The sequence below is a fragment of the Equus asinus genome, chromosome 20 (assembly GCF_041296235.1).
Source record: "Equus asinus isolate D_3611 breed Donkey chromosome 20, EquAss-T2T_v2, whole genome shotgun sequence".
Lineage (NCBI taxonomy): Eukaryota > Metazoa > Chordata > Mammalia > Perissodactyla > Equidae > Equus > Equus asinus.
Window position 1 is genome coordinate 17,159,640 of NC_091809.1, and position 21,947 is coordinate 17,181,586.

A 21,947-nucleotide genomic window follows, 5' to 3' on the forward strand; every position below is an offset into this window, starting at 1 on the left:
TGCAGGGGAGTGGGCGGGCCTGGAGGAGCCACCCAAAGTGGCGGGGGGGAGGGGCAGGATTTCTTCCTGCCCCTGTGACCCTGGGGATCCCCATCTTCTTAGATCCCTGGCACTAGCCTGGGCTGACCAGGAAGAAGCTCGATTGAGCAGAAGGAACACCACCCCCAGCCCCTAGGGGCCTCCCCTCCCCTAGCCATTCTCCACCCCAAGAACCTCCCACCAGGGTGATGCCAACCCCTGCTCTGGGCAGAGCAGAACCCCGGAGCCCTGGCTCCCAGCCAGACCCGGGCCTTGGCCCAGCATGGACGATAGTGGCCGACGTTTGTGAAGCTGTCACTAAGTGTCACCCGCTGTCCTCACGCGTTAGGTGCAGTAGCATACTCAATTCTCACAGCCACCCTCTGAGGTCGGTCCTCCAGGACCCTCCATCTATGGAGACTCAGAGAAGTCCAGTGACCGGCCCAAGGCCACACAGCTGGTTGAGGGGCCACCACACTTCAGACACAGGTCCATGTGCATCTGGAGCCTTTGCTTTCACACGGCGCTGAGTTGCCTCTCATGAGACTGGCACAAGGCAAGAAGCTAGTGTCCTCGAAGCCCCCTGGAGGGTGGGGCCAGACCATCCCCAGCAGGGACAGGAGAGATGGGCCCAGCACCCGCCCAGCACACGGCAGGCCAGAATCCGGATCCCGATCTGAGCGGCGTCCACCAGGGCACTGATTCCCAGCACTTTGATGCGCCCCTAGCTTCCCACCCCAAGGGGAGCTGACTCTTCCGGCCATTGGCAGCGCCAGACAATTAACAGTAGAGAATAATTGCTTCTGGCTGTGCCAGCAGCCCACTTCAGTTGATGAGACGGGGAAGGTCAGATGCGGAGGTGGGGCTCCCGGGGCAGGCCACAGCCAGGGACAGGGACCAAGACTGTCAGGAAGGGCCCCCAAGGTCCCAGCAGAGGCCCCAAGTGACAGGAGCCTCGGCCCCAGGCCCTGCTGAAGACTCACGAGTGTTGAGTCAAGACTTGGCCTTCATGCCCGGGGACAACAGGACAGCCTGGGTCCTGGCCGTGGTCCCCCTGTCTCTGTCCAGACATCTGGACTACACACAGGCAGGAATCCCAGTAGCCAGCATCTGGAGTAGGAGCCGGCACAGCCATCAGCTGGGCTGGGGTGCGTGGGCACAAGGGGTGTGCCAAGTGGACAGACCAGAGATGGAAGCCCAGAGTGAGGAGGTGTCCCCAGGGTGAGCAATGGGGGGGGTGGGCACCCTACCCAGTGCTGACCACGCGCGTCTCCGGCCCCCAGACAGATCTGTGACGCAGCCCCACTCACAGCCGGTGAGCCTGCCCACCATGGCAAGCCCCACTCTGAGCCCCGACTCCTCGTCCCAGGAGGCCCTGTCGGCCCCCACCTGCTCCCCAACCTCGGACTCCGAGAACCTCAGCCCCGATGAGCTGGAGCTGCTGGCCAAGCTCGAAGAGCAGAACCGGTGAGCTGGGGCTGGGGGCCGGCGAGGGGCCTCGGGGTGCGGCTGGGCCCCAAACAGAAGTTCCCGGGTGCCCCCTCCCACTCAGAGCTGGGCCCGGCCCTGGGCAGTCACAGCTCCTACCAGAGGCTGGCCGAGGGACGTCGCCCATCATCCTCCCACCCCAGGTGAAGAGACGGTCCCCCACTCAGACGAGGAGACCGAGGTTTCAAGAGGCCGAGGGAATCTGGCCGTTGCTTATCCAGCCTTTGTGGAAGGAAGAAACTAAAGCCTCTGACTCTGGGGTCAGGCCTTTCCGCTTCCCTCCCCGGCCCTCCTCCTGTTTTAAAATGTATTTTTATTACTATTCAGCTATGGCGAGGCCAACGGCTCAGACCATGGCCATTGAAAAGATACTTTGTTACTCACAGATCCCAAGAAGTAGGGGCACACACACCGGGCAGGGCCACACAGGGAAGCACCAGGGTGGGTCAAGGGGCCGGAGGTGGGGGAAGGTGGGCAGGACCCTTTACTGTGGTTTCCGTGGGAAGGAACAGCGAGGCAGGGTAAGCAGGCTTGGGATGGGCTAGTCTGAACGATCCCAGCGGCTCTGGGGTGTGGACTCTGTCCCTAGCTGTCTGGCACCTGGCCCTGGGTGATCAGGGCATGGGAGGGCGGCCCTGAGTGTGAGAGGCCCATTAAGGAGGGCCTTGGGGTGTGGGCTCTGGATTGGTTGCTTTGTGAGCCCTTAACTATCTCTAGGATTCCTGTAGGCCTGGAGGGACAGTCCTTCCAGGGTCAGCGAGGCCCCAGGTGTCAAAGCATCAGAAACACATGGTTCATACAGCCCCTCCCTAGCTAGGTGCCCCCAGCCAGCAGCTCACCCTCCCTGCGCCTCACCTGTGAAGGGGAAATTTTAACACCACCTGCCCCGCAGGCTGCTACAACACTACCTGAGCTAATCCACGTGGTTCTCAGCCCACCGCTGGAAACAGGATGGGGCACACAAATGGCAGCCTCTCCGCGGGCCCAAGGATAAGGATTATGGCTCAGAGAAGCCAAGGTTGCTCAGCAAGAGCCACACAGTGAGAACAACCTAGACCTAATTCCTGGTGGCCTCTGGGAGCCCCAGGAGGAGGGGCCAGGCTGCCCAGCAGCCCCCTGTCCCCAGGGAGTCACTGGAGCCCAGGAGGGTGGGGCGGGAGGGACCCGCAGCCCAGGCCCAACTCCTCCGGCCATCCCGCCCAGGCTCCTGGAGGCCGACTCCAAGTCCATGCGTTCCATGAATGGCTCCCGGCGGAACAGCGGCTCCTCGCTCGTGTCCAGCTCCTCAGCCTCCTCCAACCTGAGCCACCTGGAAGAGGACACGTGGATCCTGTGGGGCCGGATCGCCAACGAGTGGGAAGAGTGGCGGCGCAGGAAGGAGAAGCTGCTCAAGGTGGCGGGGACAGCAGGGCTGGGCGGGCGGCCGGGGAGGAGGCAGGCGGAGCAGACCGGGGACGGCGGACAGACAGCCTGGTCATTTGACCACCAGACAGCAGCACCAGGGTCTGCCCTGGGCAGAGGGGCAGCAGCAGAGATGTGTAGGCCCTTTTGGGGTGCCTCGGGGAGTGCAGGGTGGGGCTGGCTGGGCAAGGGGCTGTCGCGCTGGCATCTCATGTGCCCCTTCCTTTCCCGCCCGGCTGTGTTCCATGATGGATTGGGGGCAGCGCGTGAAGCAGTGTGGACTCTGTTGAGCTCTGGGCCACAGGCGAGACGTGGGCCAGCTGGACTGGATGGCCGTGGGGAGGCTGCACTGGGATGGGGTCCAGCCCAACCTCCCACTCCCCCCGCCCCACCCCCATCACCAGGAGCTGATCCGCAAGGGCATCCCGCACCACTTCCGGGCCATCGTGTGGCAGCTCCTGTGCAGCGCCACGGACATGCCCGTCAAGAACCAGTACTCGGAGCTCCTCAAGATGTCCTCGCCGTGCGAGAAGCTGATCCGCAGGGATATCGCCCGCACCTACCCGGAGCACGAGTTCTTCAAGGGCCAGGACAGCTTGGGGCAGGAGGTCCTCTTCAACGTCATGAAGGTGAGGCCCAGGGGACCTGGGCCTCCCACGAAGAAGCGCGTCCCACGTCTGCCTGCTGTCCTGGGGCCTGGCGGGCCCTGCCCTGACACGCTTGCCTTCCCTCGCAGGCGTACTCCCTGGTGGACCGGGAGGTGGGCTACTGCCAAGGCAGCGCCTTCATCGTGGGCCTGCTCCTCATGCAGGTAGGTGGCCTCGGGCCCGCTCCCCTCAGGGGCAGCCATGCCGGGCTCTGCCCCCAGGTGGTGGACGGAAGCGCAGGATTCCCTCCACCCAGCGTCCCCCTGGGGACAGAGCCTCCGTCTCCATCCACCTGTGACGGCTGACAGTCTCCAGGCCAAGCCCTCAGGGACTGGGCACAGCAGGGCTGGCCACCTGTCCTCTCCGCCATCCCATCCAGGGCCTGGAGGGGCAGGCCGTCCTGCTGGGTCACCTGCCGGGGTTGGATGGGGCACTCAGGCAGGGGCTTTGGTCAGCCAGTGTGCTGTCAATGGGGCTGGGGGTTTCCCCCAGAGAACCCAGCAGGCTTAGGACGCGGAGCACAGAGATGGCTGGGGGTGGCCCGGAGGGTGCCTCAGCGAGGGCTCTGGAGGCGGCAAGACCTGGGTTCGAGGCCCAGCTCCAGTTTCCTGCCAGGCGGCCTTCAGCAGGTGACTTCAGCCTCAGGAGGTTTCCCACCAGTGAAACAGGGCTGACAGTGTTGGCCAGGGGTTTACTATGAGGGTCCAGGCAGCCTGGCCCAGGCCCATTCAGTGAACACAGACAGAACAGAAACGGGCAAAGCGCGCACACAGGGCCATGAGAAGAGCGGCCAGCAGCCCTCCCGCCGCCCCCGCCCACAGTGCCCCGTCCCCCCAGATGCCCGAGGAGGAGGCCTTCTGTGTGTTCGTGCGGCTGATGCAGGAGTACCGCCTGCGCGAGCTCTTCAAGCCCAGCATGGCCGAGCTGGGACTCTGCATCTACCAGTTCGAGTACATGCTGCAGGTGAGCGCGTGCAGCCGGCGCCCGCCTCTCCCTCTGCCGCCCCACAGCCCTGGGTGCCCCCTCGGCCGCCCCATGCGTTGCTCGGACTGAAAATTCCAGGGCTGAGAGACTGCGTCCAGAAGTGCCAGCTCAGAAGGGGACTCCTGTCCCTTTGGGGCCCTGGGGCACTGCCCCGAAGGATGCTTCCAGGAACAGGGACTCCTTGTAGGGGCTCCTGAGAGCGTGGGGCTTCCCCAGCCGCTAGAGCAGAGGGGGTGGGGCTGGCTCTCGTCACACGCACCCACGGCCCCCTCCCTGTCTGCTGCCGCAAGTGTGTGGCGGAAGAGGGAGTGTTGTCTGCCTGCCTCTGCTGATTACCGGAGAGCCGGAGAGCCGCAGACTTCTCTGTTTATAAATAGCAGCCCCCGCAGGGCCCGCTCCTGCCCGGCAGACAGAGCCGGAGTGTGCAGGCACGTGCAAGCATGCACACACACAAGCCTGCTCCGAAAGCTGGTGGCAGGTGGGACTCTGTGACTCTGGGCAGGGAGGCAGGAGGCAGGACCCTCCAGGGACCAGCCCTGGGACACACCTGGATGTGGAAACCTAGCTCCTTGGGCCTGGAGGATGGGAGGTGCTGGTGCTCAGGGGGACCTGGTTGTGCCAGCAAGCAGGTGGCCCAGGCCCACAGAGAGGAAGGGACCCCACCCCAGGCTGGGGAGTGGACACCTCCCGTGGCGACATAGATAGAGGCGCCAGAGAGCCCCCGGGTCTGGGGGGAAAGGCTGGGGCAGGCAGGGGGCCGGCCCGAGAGCCTTCTCTCAGTGAAGGACATCCAGGGGCTCCTAATGCCTTCTCCAGCCTCAGTTTCCCAGTTTCTGTCACTTTTAAGCAGTTGGAAGTTCAGGCCAATCAAGCTGGCATCTCCTGAGCACGGCCAGGCACAGTGCATCCTGCGGGGGGCGCTGGGGGTGGACACGTGACTTGCCAGTCACAGGATATGGTGGGAGCTGTGACAGGCTCACACCACACCCCACCTCTCGCTCTCTGGGTGACCCCCTTGCCTCTCCCCACACCGAGCCTCACAAGCATCCCCTCAGGCCAGCTGTGGATCCCATGAGCTGCTGGGCCAGTGCCTGCCCAGGGAGCACACCCCACACCCTCAAGCTGTTGCTGCTCCTGCCACCCCAGCCTGTGTCCCCGCCTCATGCCTCTCTGAGCTCTGGGGCACATCAGCTCCACCCAGACACAGTGCTGAGGGCACACAGAGGAAGGGAGCTGAGGGCTGCCCAGGGCAGATCAGGGAAGGCTCCCTGGAGGCGGTGGCACTGAGCCCAGCACTTCTGAGTGGAGGGAGCCTGTGGGCAAGAAGGGACAGCTGTGCCCTGCGCCCTCCTCACCACGTCCAGCCTCCTCCCCCTCCCCCGCAGGAGCAGCTCCCGGACCTGAACACTCACTTCCGCTCCCAGAGCTTCCACACGTCCATGTACGCCTCGTCCTGGTTCCTCACGCTCTTCCTGACCACCTTCCCGCTGCCCGTTGCCACCCGTGTCTTCGACATCTTCATGTATGAGGTGAAGCCCCCGGGCGCCCCATCCTTTCCCAGACACCCCACACTGGTAACAAACCCCAGCCAGGCCTGGACGGGCCAGGGCTTCGAGCAGGGGTGAGAGGGCGCCCTGGGAGAGCAGGCCCCGAGACGCACTGTCCCCTCGCCTTTGCAGGGCCTGGAGATCGTGTTCCGGGTGGGCCTCGCCCTGCTGCAGGTGAACCAGACAGAGCTGATGCAGCTGGACATGGAGGGCATGTCCCAGGTGGGCCGGGAGAGCCGAGGCGGCTGGGATGGGCCCCCATCCAGGGCCACCAGGGCAGGGGGAGCCCTCCCGAGAGATGGGGTGGGCCTGGAGTGCCTGAACGCCCAGATCCTTTCCCATCCCCTCTGTCCCCTGAGGACCAGGGTGGGCCCTGCAGAGCCCCAGGCTGTGCCATACACGGGCTCTGGCAGCAGCAAGAGAGGAAGGTCTAAGCTTAGGCCGAGCCCTGGGAGGTCCCATCCTTCTCTCCTGCCCCCAGCTCCAGTCCCCCAAAGCCTAACGTGGCTCAACTTCTCTCCTGCAAACAGTAATGCCAGCCACACCATGAGGCCTTGTGTGTGGTTTCGGCCCAGCCACCAGGCCAGGCAAGGGCACAGGAGAGAGTGCGGGGTCTAGGGCAGCCTCTTACCCCGCCCCAGCCCGGCTGCCCCGCCTGCCGGAGAAGAGGCCGGCCTGCTTCTCACTGCCACGTCCCCATCATGCAGGCCCCTGCCCCCTCCCCGCGTCCTCCAGCTGGTGCTTCAGGGAAGAATGCACAAAGGCCACGGTTGTGTCCACGAACACGGGCGTCCATTGTCCACAGCTGCCGGAGGGGCCCGCTGGGCTGGGAGCGGGGGCCAACCTGGCCCCAAACCGCAGCGAGCTGTGTCCACCCGGGGCTTGCCCTTAACCCTTTGTGGAGGCCCCCGGGCCCCGGGCGAGCAGGCCACTGAGGGGTCTCCATCAGGGTTGCTCCCGGCCACCCCGATTCCTCAACCTCTCCAGCCTCCTCTCACTGCCCCGGGCCAGTGGCATGCCGCCCCGTTCCTCCAGGAAGGTCCCCTGTGCTCAGACCACCCCCCGCCCCACCCCAGCCTCTGCCCTCAGGAGCTCCCACAGCCTGCTTTTTCCCTGCAAGCTGAAGTCCTGGCTGCAGGCAGCTGCTTCTCCCCGATTCCATTTCTGCCTCCCATGCTCGTTGGCTCACTCTACACACCCTGACAGAGGCTCGCACCCAACAGGCCGGGCCCTGTGCTGGTGACATGGGACGCCCCGGCAGTCTGGCTCCGGCCCTCCCTCCTGGAGTGCCCTGGCCCTCCTCCAGGGAAGCAGGGCACAGCAGGGGCTCTGGCAGGCCCCTGGGAGTGGGCGCACGTGTCGGTGACCGCCCGTGTCCCCACAGTACTTCCAGAGGGTGATCCCCCGGCAGTTCGACAGCTGCCCAGACAAGCTGATCCTGAAGGCTTATCAGGTCAAGTACAACCCCAAGAAGATGAAGAGGTCAGTGCCGGGCGGCCGGGGTGCTGGCGGAAAGGGGGGTCCCTGAGGGTGGGACGGTGACCACCTCGGCCCTGCCCTCTGCAGGCTGGAGAAGGAGTATGCAGCCATGAAGAGCAAGGAGATGGAGGAGCAGATCGAGATCAAAGTAAGTCCCGGCAGAGGTGGGACAGGGCTGGGTGGGCGGCCACTAGGGGGAGCCCGTTCCCAGCATACCCCACACACCGCCTTGTCCTCAGGCTCGGAGGGGTCCTCCCTCCACCCCACCCCCTACCCCGTGCCTTTACTCACCGCCAAGCCAGCCCCACCACGGGGAACAAGGTGGACAGTGACCTAATCAGTATAGAGTGACTCGAGAAAGTTCTCTGGGTAAGATGTGCAAGGGAGGGGGTGGAGCTGACCCAGAAAGAGGGCTGCAGACCCAGGGCGTCAAAAGGCCTGAGCAGCAGCGAGCCTGAGGGGCTGGAGGAAGACCGCCCTCGCCCAGGGCAGGGGCAAATGAGGAGAGCCGAGGTAGGCCGGGGCCAGATGCCAGGGCGTGGAGGCCAGGGTGCGGCTCCCACTCATGGCCCCTGGTTGCCCTGGTGCCTGGCCGCCCGGCCCAGTAGGTTTGGGGGGCACAATTCTGTCACCGACTCCAATGTGGGGTCTCTCTCCACGCCACCAAGCCATTCTCTGACACCAGCTGGGTGTCCTACAATTAGCTCCATTCTGCCACCGCTGCCTGGAGAGAGCGTCACATCCCAGCGTGAGGGCCTCAGTCCCACAAGACTGAGACGCCAATCGTAAGTCCAGGATGTCACCTGTGCTTCTGACCGACTGGCCATAGATCAGAGGTTCCCCCCGTCCCCTCCTGGGGTTTGATTCATTTGTCAGAGCCGAGAAACAGTTTGCTCGCTAGATGCCTGGTTTGTTCCCAAAGGCTGGAACTCGGGACAGCCGGAGGGAGGAGATGTGGAGGGCGAGGTCTGGGCAAAGGGCGGGGAGCTTCCCCTCTCTCCGTGCGCCACCCTCCAAGCCCCTCCACATGCCGACCCACCCGGACGCTCCGAACCAGCCTTTTGGGTTTTCGTGGAGGTTTCATCACACAGGCCTGACTGACGAGATCACTGGCCATGGCGACTGGCTCAGCCTCCAGCCCTCTCCCCTCCGGGACGTCAGGGGGTGGGGCTGAACGGTCCAAACCTCTCCTCACATGGTTGGGTCCCCTGGCAACCAGCCCCCTTCTTGGTGACCTAGGAGCTTTCTAAAGTTTCTGAAGTTCATTTCATTAACATAACAGAAGTCACCTTTATTGCTCTCGTCCCTTAGGAACTTCCCAGGGTTTTAGGAGCTCCGTGCCAGGATGGATGTGGGCAGGGCTGGCACCAAATATGTATTTCTCATTATAAACCACAGTATCACGGGGTTTCCTGAGTGTGCAGAGCCCCTGAACCCAGACTTCCCTCCCTCTCCTTCCCTCTGCTTTCATCCCTCCACATGTGATTTTAGTTATTCACTCAACAAGCATTTATTGAGCACCTACTGTGTGCCAGAGTCACAGCAGAGACTGAGGGCTCCCCAGTCCAGTGGGGGTGAGAAGACAAACACGAGCACAAACCCCAACACAGTCTGGGTCTGTCCTCTTCGAGGCAGAGTCCCACAGCGGCTGGGGCTGGAGTCCTACAGACCAGGGTTCAAATCCCAGCTCTTCCCACAACCCAGCTGTGTGACCCAGGAAGGTGAATTCACCTCTCTGAGCCCCAGTGACCCCTTCTGCAAAATGGGGATGACGCTTGTTCTGCTGTTCAAATTATTATTATTATTGCTACCACATCATCATTATCCCCACCTCCTCTAGAAAGGCAGAGGCGCAGCCCAGATTAGGATCCAGGTCACTGGCCACCCATACCTGAGGGGGCAAAGGGCATCATTGTCCTGGGCCTGTTTGTAGGTTTTCCAGACACAGTTTTGTGTCCTGAATGTTTCAGGGTCTCCCTTTCTCAGGAATGGCAGCTTGACTGATGCACCAGTCCAAACGTATATGTGAGTCTTGCTCATGCACAGACGAGGCCCTGTTCCCATCTGGTGACCACGAGGGCCCAGCAGTCGGTAGGGATGCAGCAGACCCTTGGACCATACACCCAGCCTGGAAATTTCCCACAAGAGGAGCCCAGGCACCCCCCAGGACTTAAAGGATTCAGGCAGATGCCTTCTCCCTCAGCCCTGCCATTTGATATTTCACCTTTAGCCTGTTTTAAAATATACCTGGGATTTGTTTTAATCAGGTCTGGGAAGGTGATAGACGTGGGGACAACTGCCTTTGAAAGGAGAGTTTATTGCTTGGAGTTCCCAAGAGGAGGGGGCACGCCACGCCACGCAGGGCCGCATGGGGAAGCACCAGGGTTGGTCAAGAGGCAGGGAGAGAGGGAAGCAGGGCAGGAGGCTTACTGTGGTTTCCAAGAATAGAAATGGGCAAGGCAGGGGAGGCAAGGTTGAGCAAGGTGTTTTTGAACAATTTCAGGGGCTCGGGGCCACAGGAGTGGCCCCTCGTTGTCCTGGGACAATTTAGGGCCGGGAGAATGTTGGCGTGGTGTGCGAGAGTCAGACACAGGAGGCGGCTGGGGCTGCGGGCTCTGGACTGGCCGGTTTGCGTGTGGAAGGTGCGCTCACAGGCAGGTTATTCACTCTCTCGAGGAATTAGCTAGAACTTCAGGGGCCGTCTTTTCAGGATCAGCAAGGCCACAGGAGGCCCAAGCATCAAAAATTTAGAAAATTAAACAAACAAACAAAAAGCCCGATTAGTACCTGGCCTCTCGTCGTTCTTGTTCGCTCTTTCTCGTTTTCCCTTTGGAGGAAGCAGGAGAGAGGGGAGTCGTGGTCAGGGCACGTCAGCTCCTCCAAGGACGGCTGTGCTGGTGCAGCAGTGGGTTCAGGCCAGAAAGGGGGCAGAGCAATCCAGGGGTCAGGGGTCAGGACTCTGGTTCTGGATCACTATGAGGGACAGAGACCTGTGCTGGGAGGCTCGGGCAAGACACTGCCCACTCCGCCTCGGTTTCCCCACCCACGACATGAGTCAGTGACCATCAAGCAAGCCTGCCATTCTCTCTGACCACAGTTGCTTCCTGGGAGTGTTCTGGATGTTTCCATCGCTTTTTCTCCCCGGAAGAAACCAGGAAATGTTCTGTGTGAGCCACAGGGAGGCAGGACCCTCACTCCTCTGCCGATCACAACTCTTTCCATGGCTAATTCTCAGGGGGGACATAGGTAGAGGGTAGATACAGGGCGTCTGTAAACCTCACCTGCTTCCTAGAAGGCTGTGGGGGAAGCTGAAACGACAGATATCTCACCCAAATCCGTCAGTGCAGGATGGAGACCATCTCCAGCATCCGGCCAGGGGAAGTGACAACTGCTGGGTACAGCTGGCTGGTGGTGGGTCACACAAGGAACCCCAAACTCTGCGAGGAGTCTGTCCTCTGAGAACGTAACCCTGGGGCTCGTGGCAAAGCAGTGAGGGGTGGGGACTTGTGACAGCAGCCCCCCCAAAAACACAGAGGCCTTTGCCCTGTGGTAGGTGTCACACTGGCCCTTGACAGGCAAGCCTGGGGCAGAAACCGACTCTCACAGAGGACATGGGTGCTGTCTGCCCACCCACACACACACACACAGTGCCTATCCATGAAAGCATGCACATTATTTCACTGAACCAAGGTTTGTTTAAAAAAAAAAAATCTAATGGGCCATTCTGAACGGGACCTGGCCCTGATTTCTGGAATCACTGACCCAGAATGTAAGACATTGGCTCTGTCCTGCCTGGAGGTGGCCTGGGCCCTAAGGGGACAGATCTCTGTGTGCACAGGAGCGGGAGGTGGGTTCTGACATGCTCTCCCCTCTCCCCCCATAGAGGCTTCGCACTGAGAACCGGCTCCTGAAACAGCGGATTGAGACCCTGGAGAAGGTGAGGGGCGTGGCACCCAACCCTCCAGGCCCCTAGCAGGACCCAGCACCCAGAGGGCCAGCCAGCCCCCTGCCACGGCCCCACCCTGAGCCAGCGGGCTCCGAGGAGGCTGGCGTGAATCCCACGGGCCCTCCTCCGAGCCCCGCTGAGATCTGAGCTGCCGTATAATCGGGGCCCCGGGGAAACCTGGCTCGCGGCTGGGGGCTGAGTTACAACCCAGTGAACTGCAAACACCACAGTCCATTTGTGTGTCCTTCCAGGCTGCCTGGGGTGGGGAGAAGGAGATAGGACTGTCCGTCTGACGGAGGTGCCCTGGAATTGGGCCACAAGGCACCCCACCCTGTAATTTGCAAGCCTCACCCTCAAAAAAAAGGAGACAGTGGAGGAGGGAGCGGCCTTGCACCAGGCTCCATGGTGGGGTGCCACCGCCATGACCCTGGCCCCTGACGGGTTTTTAAAGATGAGAGTAAAGGTGGAGGCCGCACTTCCTGCCCCTCCCTCCATCTCAGATGACCCTCCACTGACCACAGAGAGCAGGTCATCCACAGGATTTTATTGTCCTTGTCCCAAAGCCTTGATTCTTGTCCCACCTCCACATCAAAAGGCAGCCACCCAGCCGGTGCTGCCACCCCCATCCCGCGCCCTCCGGGGATGGCTCCTCACTTTTCCCAGCCTGGTCAGCCCTGGGGGGTGGCCCTGCCCCGGAGGGTGGCACCCTGCCTCCCCCCTCACGCACGGACCCCTCTCCAGGACGGAGCTGGCTCTGGCTTTGGTCTTCCTCCGGGTCCTCTCCTGCTGGTTCTCCGGTCTCTCTCCTGTCTCCCTGCTTCTAGAGATAGTCTATTGCGTTAGTGACAAGTGGTTCTTGTCTGTCTCTCCCCCTCTCCTGTCCCCGCGCCTTCTGCTCTGCTCCTCCCCCTGTCGCTCGGACCCCCTCCGCCGGGTAGGAGAGCGCTGCTCTGGCTGATAGGTTAATCCAGGTACTGTAGCCTTTCGTCTCCCTCTCCCACCTCTTTCCTGTCCCGCACACTACAGCCAGAAGCCACCTCTTCCCTGGCTGCCACCATCCCTGGGGCAAGGGGGGCAGGCCTGGCACTGTGCATGGGGGCGGCTGGGGACCGCTTCTCAGGGAAGACAGGCCTTCCTCTGGGGGAGGGGGTTGCACGTGTGGGTGCATCTGTGAGTGTGTCTGTGAATGTGTGTGCACGCACGTGTCCGGAAAGCTTCCTCCCTCCGGGGGACACAGGTGGGGACCCAGGAGGGCTCAGGGCCCCTGAGGGTGTATCAGCAGTAGGCCCTGGTGTGTGCGCTGCGCAGAGCCCCCACCACACACACACGCACGCACACACACACAACACCTCTCCTGGCCCCTCAGCTCCTCTCTGCTCCTACCTGCAAGGCCTGCCATCTTCTCTCACTCACCTGCTTCTGCTACTGCCTTATCGTGAATGGCTCTTTCTGGAAGCTTCTGCCTGCCACCTGGTGGCTCCGAGCCTGGAATGGGGGGCCCACATTGGGTGGGGTGAGGGGGCGAGGCTGGTGTGGGGTCCTAGTCCCAGGCAGGTGGAGGCCCCAGGGTCCAGGACTGGAGAAGGCCCTGGGACAGGTGTATTTCACCTCCCAACCCACCCCGGAAGCACCAGCCCTGAGCCTCTGGGACCTGGCTGCCCCCAGAGCCCCACCCTCACCAGCAGAGCCCTGGATAAGGACTCATTTCTCCTCACCTGGGACAGACGGAGAGGGGTGCCCGGAGGAGAAGGCGCTGTCTGCAGCCCCATCCTGGTGCCCCCATTCTCCATTTAAGCCCCGCAGAGCCTGGGCCCCTGTGGGTCTCCTCCAGGCTGCTCGGGTGTCCTGTACCTGCCTGCTCCCCAGCCACATCCCCAGGCCCCGTGGGGCACCCCATCCCAGGCTCTGAGTGCGGGTGGCCTCGCCCTCTCCCTTCTGCCCGGCCTCCACCCGCTCTGGGCCTCTCCCTGAGGTAGGCCCGAGGCAGGGCCTGGGCTGTGAGCAGAGAGTCACCACACCCTGTCCTCGCTGTGCTCAGGGGCAGGTGACACGCGCGCAGGAGGCCGAGGAGAACTACGTCATCAAGCGGGAACTGGCGGTGGTGCGGCAGCAGTGCAGCTCGGCGGCCGAGGACCTGCAGAAGGCGCAGAGCACCATCCGCCAGCTGCAGGAGCAGCAGGTACCAGGCCAGGTGGGCGGGGCCGCCTGGCCGGGGCCACGCCCCTCGCTCTCGCCCCTCGCCACTCGCCCGCCACCTGCAGGGCTCATGCGCAACTGACTCAGGATCAGCCCTCCTGTTACTTCCTGGGGGCGCGGGAAAGGGGAGGAAAAACCGAGCACAGATGCTCCCCAGCCCCACACGAGGAGTGGGGGGAACCCTGTGTCCATTTGCCACCTCCCAGTGGGGTGTCTGGCCTGCTGCATTGAGACCAAGCAGTTGGCCTCCCTGGCCCCCAGCCTCAGCGCAAGGGCCCCAGGAACCAGGGTGTGCCTGCAGGTCTCCTCTCCTGCAGCTCATGGGGCTGATTCCTTGGGGGAACCCTGGCGTCTCCCCAAGGTCTGAAGGACGGTTGGGCTCCCCCGGGGGTCAGCCATGCAGGCTAGGAGGTAGGACCGGGGACAGGGGAGGGGACGCCCTCCTCCCGTGGCCAGGACTTTGCCCTCAATAGAGGCTCTGGTCTGTGCCCCCGGCTCTGAGTTGGCAGGGTCGGGGGAGGGGCGGCCCAAGTATGTTGTGAGGTCGTGAACTCCTGATCAACGGTGGGAGGGCACACCTGCCGGAGCACGGCATGAAGAGTCCGCTTCTCCCAGAGGGAGCTTTGGGGTCTCCTTCAGCGTCCCCAGCAGGCTGCCTCCCTCCTGTGAAGACCTGCCAGCCGCTGAGGCCCCAAGCTCAGCGTGTGGGCCTGAGCGCATGCCCTGGAGGGGCAGGGAAAGATGCTCCAGGGTCCCCCAGCCCCTGCCATCCGGGGCCGACCCCAGCAGGGCCTGGCAGGCAGGTGGGGGGCCCTGATTTGGAGAAGCCACAGAGTGCTCAAGAAACAGTGGGTGGAAAGCAGGAGGGGCATTTGCTGAGGAGGACCCCGATCCAGACTGGGGACTTGGCCCAGGCCTCGGCTGAGGAATTCCGGTGGCTTCTCTGCTCCTGGGGACAGAGAGGCAGCACCTCATCATTTCTCGCAGTGTCCACCTTCTGCCCCCCCACCTGCGAGTGCTGTAGCCCCGCCTCCAGCTGAGGCAGCACAGCTGGTGGGGAAACTGAGGCTGGGCCCATCCCACCCATGGCGTGATGCCCCCACTCAGGCCAGTCAGACAGACAGCCACCTGCCATCCCTGAGCGCCGGCCTTTAAGGGACGCAGAGACGGGTGAGGCAAGGAGGCCACGCAGGCAGAGGGAAGCAGTGCAGGCGATGGCCCTGAGCACCCTCTCTGTCTCTGGGAGAGCCTCCTGGAGGAGGTGCAGCCTGGCAGGGCTGGGGCTCAGCACCCGTCTGACACCCATGGATCTCAGAGACCCACAGGGGTCACGGGCAGCCAGCAAGCCTGGGCAGGAAACCAGGGAAGGAGCCCATCACTGGGGAAGGGGGTTTCTCCCAGAGAGTCCCCAAGATGAGGACTTGGCTCCAGCCTCAGGAGCTGTCCTCACCCACCGGCCAGGCTCCGCTGTTGGGCCCAGGTGGCACCCATCACCCCTGAGCCCCCCACGGGGGTACCTCTGAGAAGCCTCCTGGGCACTGAGCAAGAAAGTGTGCCCAGCAATTTTTCCCCATCCCTTCCTGTTTGGAAAGGGGTTAGAGAGGAGGGGGCAGAGAAAGGGGGGCAGGAGTGCCTAGACCCGCCCCCACCCCACCCCCACCGTGTGGTTAGGCCCCTGACCACACAGCAGGAAGGGCGCCTCCAACAACCCATCTTCCACCCCTACCCCAGCCATCCTGGGAACCAGTCATTGGCGTCCCTCCGGGCACCCAGAGGCCATGGAAGGTCCCCTCCAGAAGGTCCCTCTGTGTGGTGTTACCAGGAAGGAGCCCGGGCTAAGCCAGCTGCGCCGGGATCAGGACCCCTGGACACAGAGCCTCAGGGCCCCCAGGGCATTCAGCTGTCCTCCAGTAGGGCAGACGGCGCAGCAGGGGGACCCAGGGTTCCTCCTCGCTCCCCTCTCCCTCCCCAGCCTGAGCCCTCCTCCCAGCCCAGGGACCCTACAGTGGGGTCCAAGGCCTGGGCCCACAGCCGGCTGGCGGGAAGGCTGCCCCAGTCCTGCCACAGCCCCGGGCCGACGCAGCCATCTGCCTGCCCCAGGATAACCCGCGCCTCACCGAGGACTTCGTGGCCCACCTGGAGACGGAGCTGGAGCAGTCGCGGCTGCGGGAGACGGAGACGCTGGGGGCCCTGCGGGAGATGCAAGACAAGGTCCTCGACATGGAGAAGGTGCGGCAGGGGGCGGGCGGCTGCTGGGACAGCTCAGAGAAGAGGAGCCGGGGGACTGGGCGTGCTTCAGGAGGCGCAAGAAGGGGCGGCCAGGACCAGTGGGACGTGTCCTGGAGTCAGAGCCCCCTGTCCGGCAGTCCCCGGCCCCTCTGTGGCACCCTGGTCCCCTGCTTCCTCCCCATGCTCTCCAAGGGACGGTCTGGGCAGATGGGAAGTTGGGCCCCTCACCCCCAGACCCTCCCAAGCCCTGGAGGTGCACAGGCACACACACACACACGCACGTGCGCGCATGCGTGCACACACACACGAGCACACACGAAGCAGCATGACACCATGAGGGGCACAGCCACCCTCATGTACCAGGCACAGGGCCAACAGTGCGGTGGCTTCCATGGGCTTCCTGACAGGCCAACACACCTGTGTGTGTCTCCCCCTGGCCCCGGGTTCCAGGATGGAGGGAGGGGAGGCAAGACCCAGCCCATCCAGGCTGCCCCGGCCATGGAGACACCACCCAGGGAGCCGACTGGGGCCACCCTCTCCTGCCTGCAGGCCTCAGGGGGTACCAGGCCTCCTGGGTCCCCCCTCACCTGCTTTCCTGCCGACTCGGTAGAGACTCAGCTCCCACGGGGCCACCAGGAGAAGGGAGGGCCTGGGCCACCAGAGGGCAGCAGGACCCACTGCCAGGCTGGCAGGAGCCATTCCCCACCCCCGGGAGCCTGCACTGTTTGGGGTGCCCTCCCAGGTGGGGTGTGTCTGCCACAGCCTTGCTGAGGCCATTGGCCTCTCAGTCCCCATCGGCCAGCCGAGAACAGGGCTTCTCTCCCGCCTCCCTCCATCTCGGAGGGGAATGTGCAGCCAGTCAACCCTCCGCCCTCCCCAACTCCCAGTGCCAAATAGGGGTCATGAGGACCGTGTACAGCAAGCTGGATGGTCACCGAGAGGCTGGAACACAAATCCCTCCTCACTGGGCCCTTGGGAGGCAAGGGCAGGGCCTCAGCTGGCCCTCAGCCTGTCCCGAGGGAGAGGGGCTGCCCGGGGTAGGGTGGGGCCAGGGTTCAGGAATCCACCGTCTCTGAGGGCTGCTGAGGGGGGTCCAGGGTCTGGCCGTGTGCCGGAGCGGCAGAGATCTCGGACTCCCGGGTGGATGAGCACCTGCCCCCCTCCCCCAGCTGGCCTGGTGTGATGGGCAGTGACATTTATGGAGGTCCCCCGGTTATGGGGAGAGAGCAAGTGCTGTTATCACATCCATCTGACCGACAAGGATCTCGGTCTGCTCCCCTCCAGCCTGGCCCACGTTCCCAGTTTATTCCGGGGTCCAGGGTGCACCCTCTCCCATCAGGGCCGCCCAAGGTGGGACTCAGAGGAAACGCGGGGCGCGCATCCGGGCCCTGCGGGAAGGGAGGCGCGGCTGCACATGCCGGGCTCTGACCTCTTCTCTCCCGCAGAGGAACAGCTCGCTGCCTGACGAGAACAACGTGGCGCGGCTGCAGGAGGAGCTGAAGGCGCTCAAGGTGCGGGAGGGCGAGGCCGTGGCCTCGGCGCGGGAGCTGAAGCTGCAGCTGCAGGAGCTCTCGGACACCTGGCAGGTGCGGGCCCAGCCCCCGGGCACCAGGCGGCCGGACGAACGCGAGGTCGGCGGGGCTCCGGCGGAGGCTGACGTCCGCCTGTCCCCCCAGGCCCACCTGTCGCGCGGCGGCCGCTGGAAGGAGTCCCCGCGGAAGCTGGTCCTGGGCGAGCTGCAGGACGAGCTGATGAGCGTGCGTCTGCGCGAGGCCCAGGCTCTGGCCGAAGGCCGCGAGCTGCGGCAGCGCGTGGTGGAGCTCGAGACGCAGGTGGGCTGCGGCCGGCCGGCCGGGCGAGGGGCTGGATGGCCGCGGCCCTGGCTCGGCCGTGACCCGTGTCCGTGGGCCCTCCCTCCTCCCTCAGGACCACATCCACCGCAACCTGCTGAACCGCGTGGAGGCGGAGCGCGCGGCGCTGCAGGAGAAGCTGCAGTACCTGGCGGCCCAGAACAAGGGGCTGCAGACGCAGCTCAGCGAAAGCCGCCGCAAGCAGGCGGAGGCCGAGTGCAAGGTGCGCCCCTCGTCCGCCGGCCCCCCGCCTCGCCCCGCCGCGCCCCTTGAACCGCCCTCTCTCCCCTACCCCCAGAGCAAGGAGGAGGTGATGGCCGTGCGCCTGCGGGAGGCGGACAGCATGGCGGCGGTGGCCGAGATGCGGCAGCGCATCGCCGAGCTGGAGATCCAGGTGAGCGGCCGGGCCGGGGTCGAGGGCGGGCAGCGGGGTGGGGGGGCCCTGCCGTGACGCCGCGCGCCCTGGCCGCCCGCAGAGGGAGGAGGGCCGCATCCAGGGCCAGCTGAACCACTCGGACTCGTCGCAGTACATCCGCGAGCTCAAGGACCAGATCGAGGAGCTGAAGGCCGAGGTGAACGCGGGAGGGGCCCGGGGCCGGGCCGGGCGTCGGGGCCTCGGGGAGCGGGGGAGAGGGGGCCCGGCGGCCGGACTCGGTCCGTGGGAGGGTCGGTGCCCGCCCCCAGCGCGCCGGTCCCGCCCCAGGTGCGGCTGCTGAAGGGCCCGCCGCCCTTCGAGGACCCGCTGGCCTTCGACGGGCTCGGCCTGGCGCGGCACCTGGATGAGGACTCGCTGCCGTCGTCGGACGAGGAGCTGCTGGGCGTGGGCGTGGGCGCCGCGCTGCAGGACTCGCTCTACCCGCTGTCGCCGCGCGACGCGCGCTTCTTCCGCCGTCTGGAGCGGCCGGCCAAGGACAGCGAGGGCAGCTCAGACAGCGACGCCGACGAGCTGGCCGCGCCCTACAGCCAGGGCCTGGACAACTGAGGCCGCGCCCGCGTGCCCGGAGCCAGGGGGCCGCAGGCCGCGCGTCACAAACTCCGCCCGGCCCGAGGGCTAGGCCCAGCGCGCCAGGGCGCAGAGGGCGGGGCCCGAGTCCGAGGATCGTCAGGGTCCCCGGCAGGCCCACCCTCCCCATCAGTGTTTACCCAGCTTGGTCGTGGCCCTTCGGCCCCAGTTCCCCGGAGGGCCCGCCCCTCTTAACAGCGAGGGCCAGGGTCGACCAGGGGTCCCAGGACTGGATGGGCAGGAAGTCCCCTCCCCCCAGCAGACCTCTTTCTGGGACAAGGGTGGCCCTGCTGGGAAGGGCCCAGGAGCTAAAGGAGGCCTGAGGAAGAAAGGGCAGCTCTGGGCTGGACAGTCCCACCCCCCAATGCCCCTGGGGACCCTTGGCCGCTGGGGACAGATGGCCAGGCTGTGCTTTCCTGCCTGGTGCAGGCATCGTGGCCCCTGCAGCAGAAACCAAAGCCCCCCTACTGTGCAGGGCCACCTGGGGTGTGTGGCCAGCAGGAACCAGCCCAGGCCTGGGCACTGGCTGGCCCTGCTGCTCGGGGCCCAGAGCGGCTGGGAGGACGGCATGAGACCCCCTCCCCAGTGCCCCCCTCTCCCTCTGTGAGACATCCCATCACCCCGGCATGGCCAGTGATGGAGGGGCTCCCCCTCCATCTGCCCAGGCCAGCCTCCTCTCCAGGGCGTCCCAGCCTCCACTTCCCTCCTTCCCTGGGTCCCCAGCCCCACCCTCCAGCCCAGGCCAGGCCCCAGGGGAGGAGGCTTGCCAGCCGGGTACCTCCCGGAGCCTCCCCGTGGTGGCCCCGTGGTCTCTGCGGAGCCGGAGCCGAGAACGGTGCCAAAGTCCAGCAATGCCCCCCAGACCCTTGTCCCCGGGCCTCGTGACCCTCGGGGCTGCCCCTCTCGGTGCTCCTGGAGCCTCGAGCCACGTCACGGCAGTCTCCCTGGCACCTCCAGGGTGGGCATCCGCGCTCAGTCCCCATCCCCGGTCGCCCGCTCCTCAGTGTTACAAAGCCTGGGGACCAGTGTGGGCATCTCGGGCTCTCACGTGTGCCCCCCACAATGCCCACCACCATTTTGCACACTGCCTGTTCACACTCCACATGTCGCCCAGGCGGGAAAGATGGAAAATAAAGTGTATTTACACAGTCACGGACAAGGGATGCTGAGCACGCAGGCCTAGGGGTGGGCAAATTGCAAGCAGCTGTGGGTCCCCAGCCCCTTGTGCAGGGAAGCAGTGAGGAGGGGAGTGGGCTGGCCTGGCCGTTGGGAGCCTCCCACAGCCTGAGAGAATCAGGGGTGGAGGTCACAGCAGGCCAGCAGGGGGCCAGAGAGGCCACCGGGTTGGGGTGCAGAGTGGGAGGGGAAAGAAGAGCATTTGTTGGTTCAGTCTGAGCAGAAGTGGGGGGAAAGGGGGAGACAGGATGGGGGCACAAGTCACAGTGGACCTCAGATGTTAGGCTCACAGATGGATCCGGATAGCGTGGCTCTCAAGATAGGGAGGGGTGGGGGGGTCCCGCAGGGTAGTGGGGCAAGTGCCCAATAGATGAATGTGTAGGGAGATCAGGGAAGGCTTCCTGGAGGAGGTGGCAGGTGTCAGCCATCTCCAAGGGCCAACGCTTAAAGGTGAGACAGAGCAGAGACCAGCAGGAGGCACATGTTGCCTGTGAAGAAGGAATAGAAGAGTGGGCGTGGCCAGGCCACAAAGGGGCTTCTCCAGTCCAGAGCCAGAGTTTGCGCTTTGAACTGAGGGCACTGGGGAGCCATGGCAGGCTTAGGTGAGGGGGGCATCATCAGATAGACCACAGTGTAGGGGGTCATGAAGAGGCCAGGGCAGAGACCCACCAGAGCTGGGCAGTGGAGGCAGTGAGTGGGCTGATCTGAGCTGAGGCAGCGTCCTGGCTGGGGTGGTGGGGACACAGCCCGGGATGGCAAAGGAAGGCTTCCTAGGGGAAGCAACTTAATTGGGAGCAGCCAGATGCCAGCTAGGCCCTGCCCTCTGCACCCAATGTGGGCCCACAAAGTGCCCCCAACTCTGCTCAGCCAGCAGGATGCTGGCTATGCACTGGGACACCCAAGTCCTGTGTACTGTCCCATCACGTGACAGCTTCTATGGGCCCATGCACCATTCACATCTCACAGATTGAACACTGAGACCCCGACAGTTGCCACCTGTCTCTCCTGCCCCAGGGAGTAATTCCGTCCCAGCTGGCTCCCCAGGGAGGGGTAGGGTCCTAGGGGGGAACATCTGAGGCTCTGCCCTGCTCCTTCTTGGGGGCTGGCCTTGAGAGCCCGGCTGCCCAGTGTGTCAGGGGTCAACCCGATCCCTTGGGCTTGTCTCAGAGTCTGGAAACAAGGACACCTGGGTCCTCCCCAGGGCCCAACTAGGAAGGGACCCTCTGGATTGCCACCGAACTCGGAGCTGGAGTGAGGGAGCATGCTGTTGCCCCCGCCCCCAGCACCGGCTCCCAGGGTGGAGGTGGCAGTGCCCCCCTGGGACAGGGCTGATTTCGCCCTGGACCCGAGGCTGGGAGGTGGCCGCGTCTGGGTGGGGGCAGGCAAGACTTGGTGATCCGTGTCTGACAGAAACCTGGCTACAGAGTGCACTGCGGGGCCCGGATCTAGGGGCAGTGACAGTGCCGAGGGCCCAGCACCGGGTCCCACTCTGTCCTTTTACCTGCCCTGGTGATCGTGGTCCCTGCCGGGCCTGCATCATTCTTGGTGTGAAGCAGGAGACCCTCGGGGAGCAAGGCCCAGCGGGGGCCCTTGGGGAGGACGGCCCTGGCTGGGGCTTGAGGGTTCCAGGGTCAAGGTGACTGGGCTGTGGGAGGAAGGGCAAGGAATTCTGATACGGGAGACAAGTGACGACATTGGTCGGCTCTAGTGAGGAGCTTGGGGGGGACACCCTAAGTTGAGGGGAGAGGGGAAGCCCATGGGTTGGGAGACACAGAGGGACCTAGAGAGGACACCTGGAGAGGAGGGGGCAATGTGAGGACTTCCTGGTCTCCCACCCAGCCTTGGGAGGGGCTGCTCCTTGTCTACAGGCCTCTCTGGGTGCAGCTGGCCCCCGGGGACAAGGAATCCTGGGAGGACCCTACACCCCACAGCGGGTCCTTCTAACGAGCCTCGGGCCCAGCTGCAGGCCTGCCTTTTGCACTG

At 64.4% G+C, this 21,947-nt stretch overlaps 1 protein-coding gene and 1 long non-coding RNA gene across 6 annotated transcripts in view; one reads left to right on the top strand and one right to left on the bottom strand.

The window, feature by feature from the left end:
• EVI5L (ecotropic viral integration site 5 like) overlaps positions 1–19,940 on the top strand; it is a 30,255-nt gene extending 10,315 nt beyond the window's left edge. The window contains exons 2-20 of one of the 5 annotated variants that reach the window (XM_044753154.2): positions 1,306–1,485; positions 2,710–2,899; positions 3,312–3,536; positions 3,644–3,718; positions 4,392–4,517; positions 5,924–6,067; positions 6,218–6,307; positions 7,470–7,567; positions 7,652–7,712; positions 11,448–11,501; positions 12,449–12,481; positions 13,549–13,701; positions 15,807–15,935; positions 17,381–17,521; positions 17,612–17,767; positions 17,862–18,008; positions 18,084–18,179; positions 18,262–18,357; positions 18,489–19,940. In XM_044753154.2, the coding sequence (XP_044609089.1) occupies positions 1,349–1,485; positions 2,710–2,899; positions 3,312–3,536; positions 3,644–3,718; positions 4,392–4,517; positions 5,924–6,067; positions 6,218–6,307; positions 7,470–7,567; positions 7,652–7,712; positions 11,448–11,501; positions 12,449–12,481; positions 13,549–13,701; positions 15,807–15,935; positions 17,381–17,521; positions 17,612–17,767; positions 17,862–18,008; positions 18,084–18,179; positions 18,262–18,357; positions 18,489–18,767 (2,430 nt within the window). In that variant the 5' untranslated portion in view covers positions 1,306–1,348 and the 3' untranslated portion in view covers positions 18,768–19,940. Of the gene's footprint in view, positions 1–1,301; positions 1,486–2,709; positions 2,900–3,311; positions 3,537–3,643; positions 3,719–4,391; positions 4,518–5,923; positions 6,068–6,217; positions 6,308–7,469; positions 7,568–7,651; positions 7,713–11,447; positions 11,502–12,448; positions 12,482–13,548; positions 13,702–15,806; positions 15,936–17,380; positions 17,522–17,611; positions 17,768–17,861; positions 18,009–18,083; positions 18,180–18,261; positions 18,358–18,488 lie in introns of all 5 variants that reach the window. The other 4 variants (XM_070491875.1, XM_070491876.1, XM_070491877.1 and 1 more) reach the window with 4 other exon arrangements.
• A 380-nt stretch (positions 19,941–20,320) lies between these two features.
• LOC123278995 (uncharacterized) lies at positions 20,321–21,601 on the bottom strand. Its single transcript, XR_006516760.2, has 3 exons — positions 21,466–21,601; positions 20,634–20,734; positions 20,321–20,452 (listed from the first exon to the last, which is right to left on the bottom strand). It is a non-coding gene; the product is annotated as an uncharacterized lncRNA (long non-coding RNA).
• Positions 21,602–21,947: the final 346 nt, after the last annotated feature.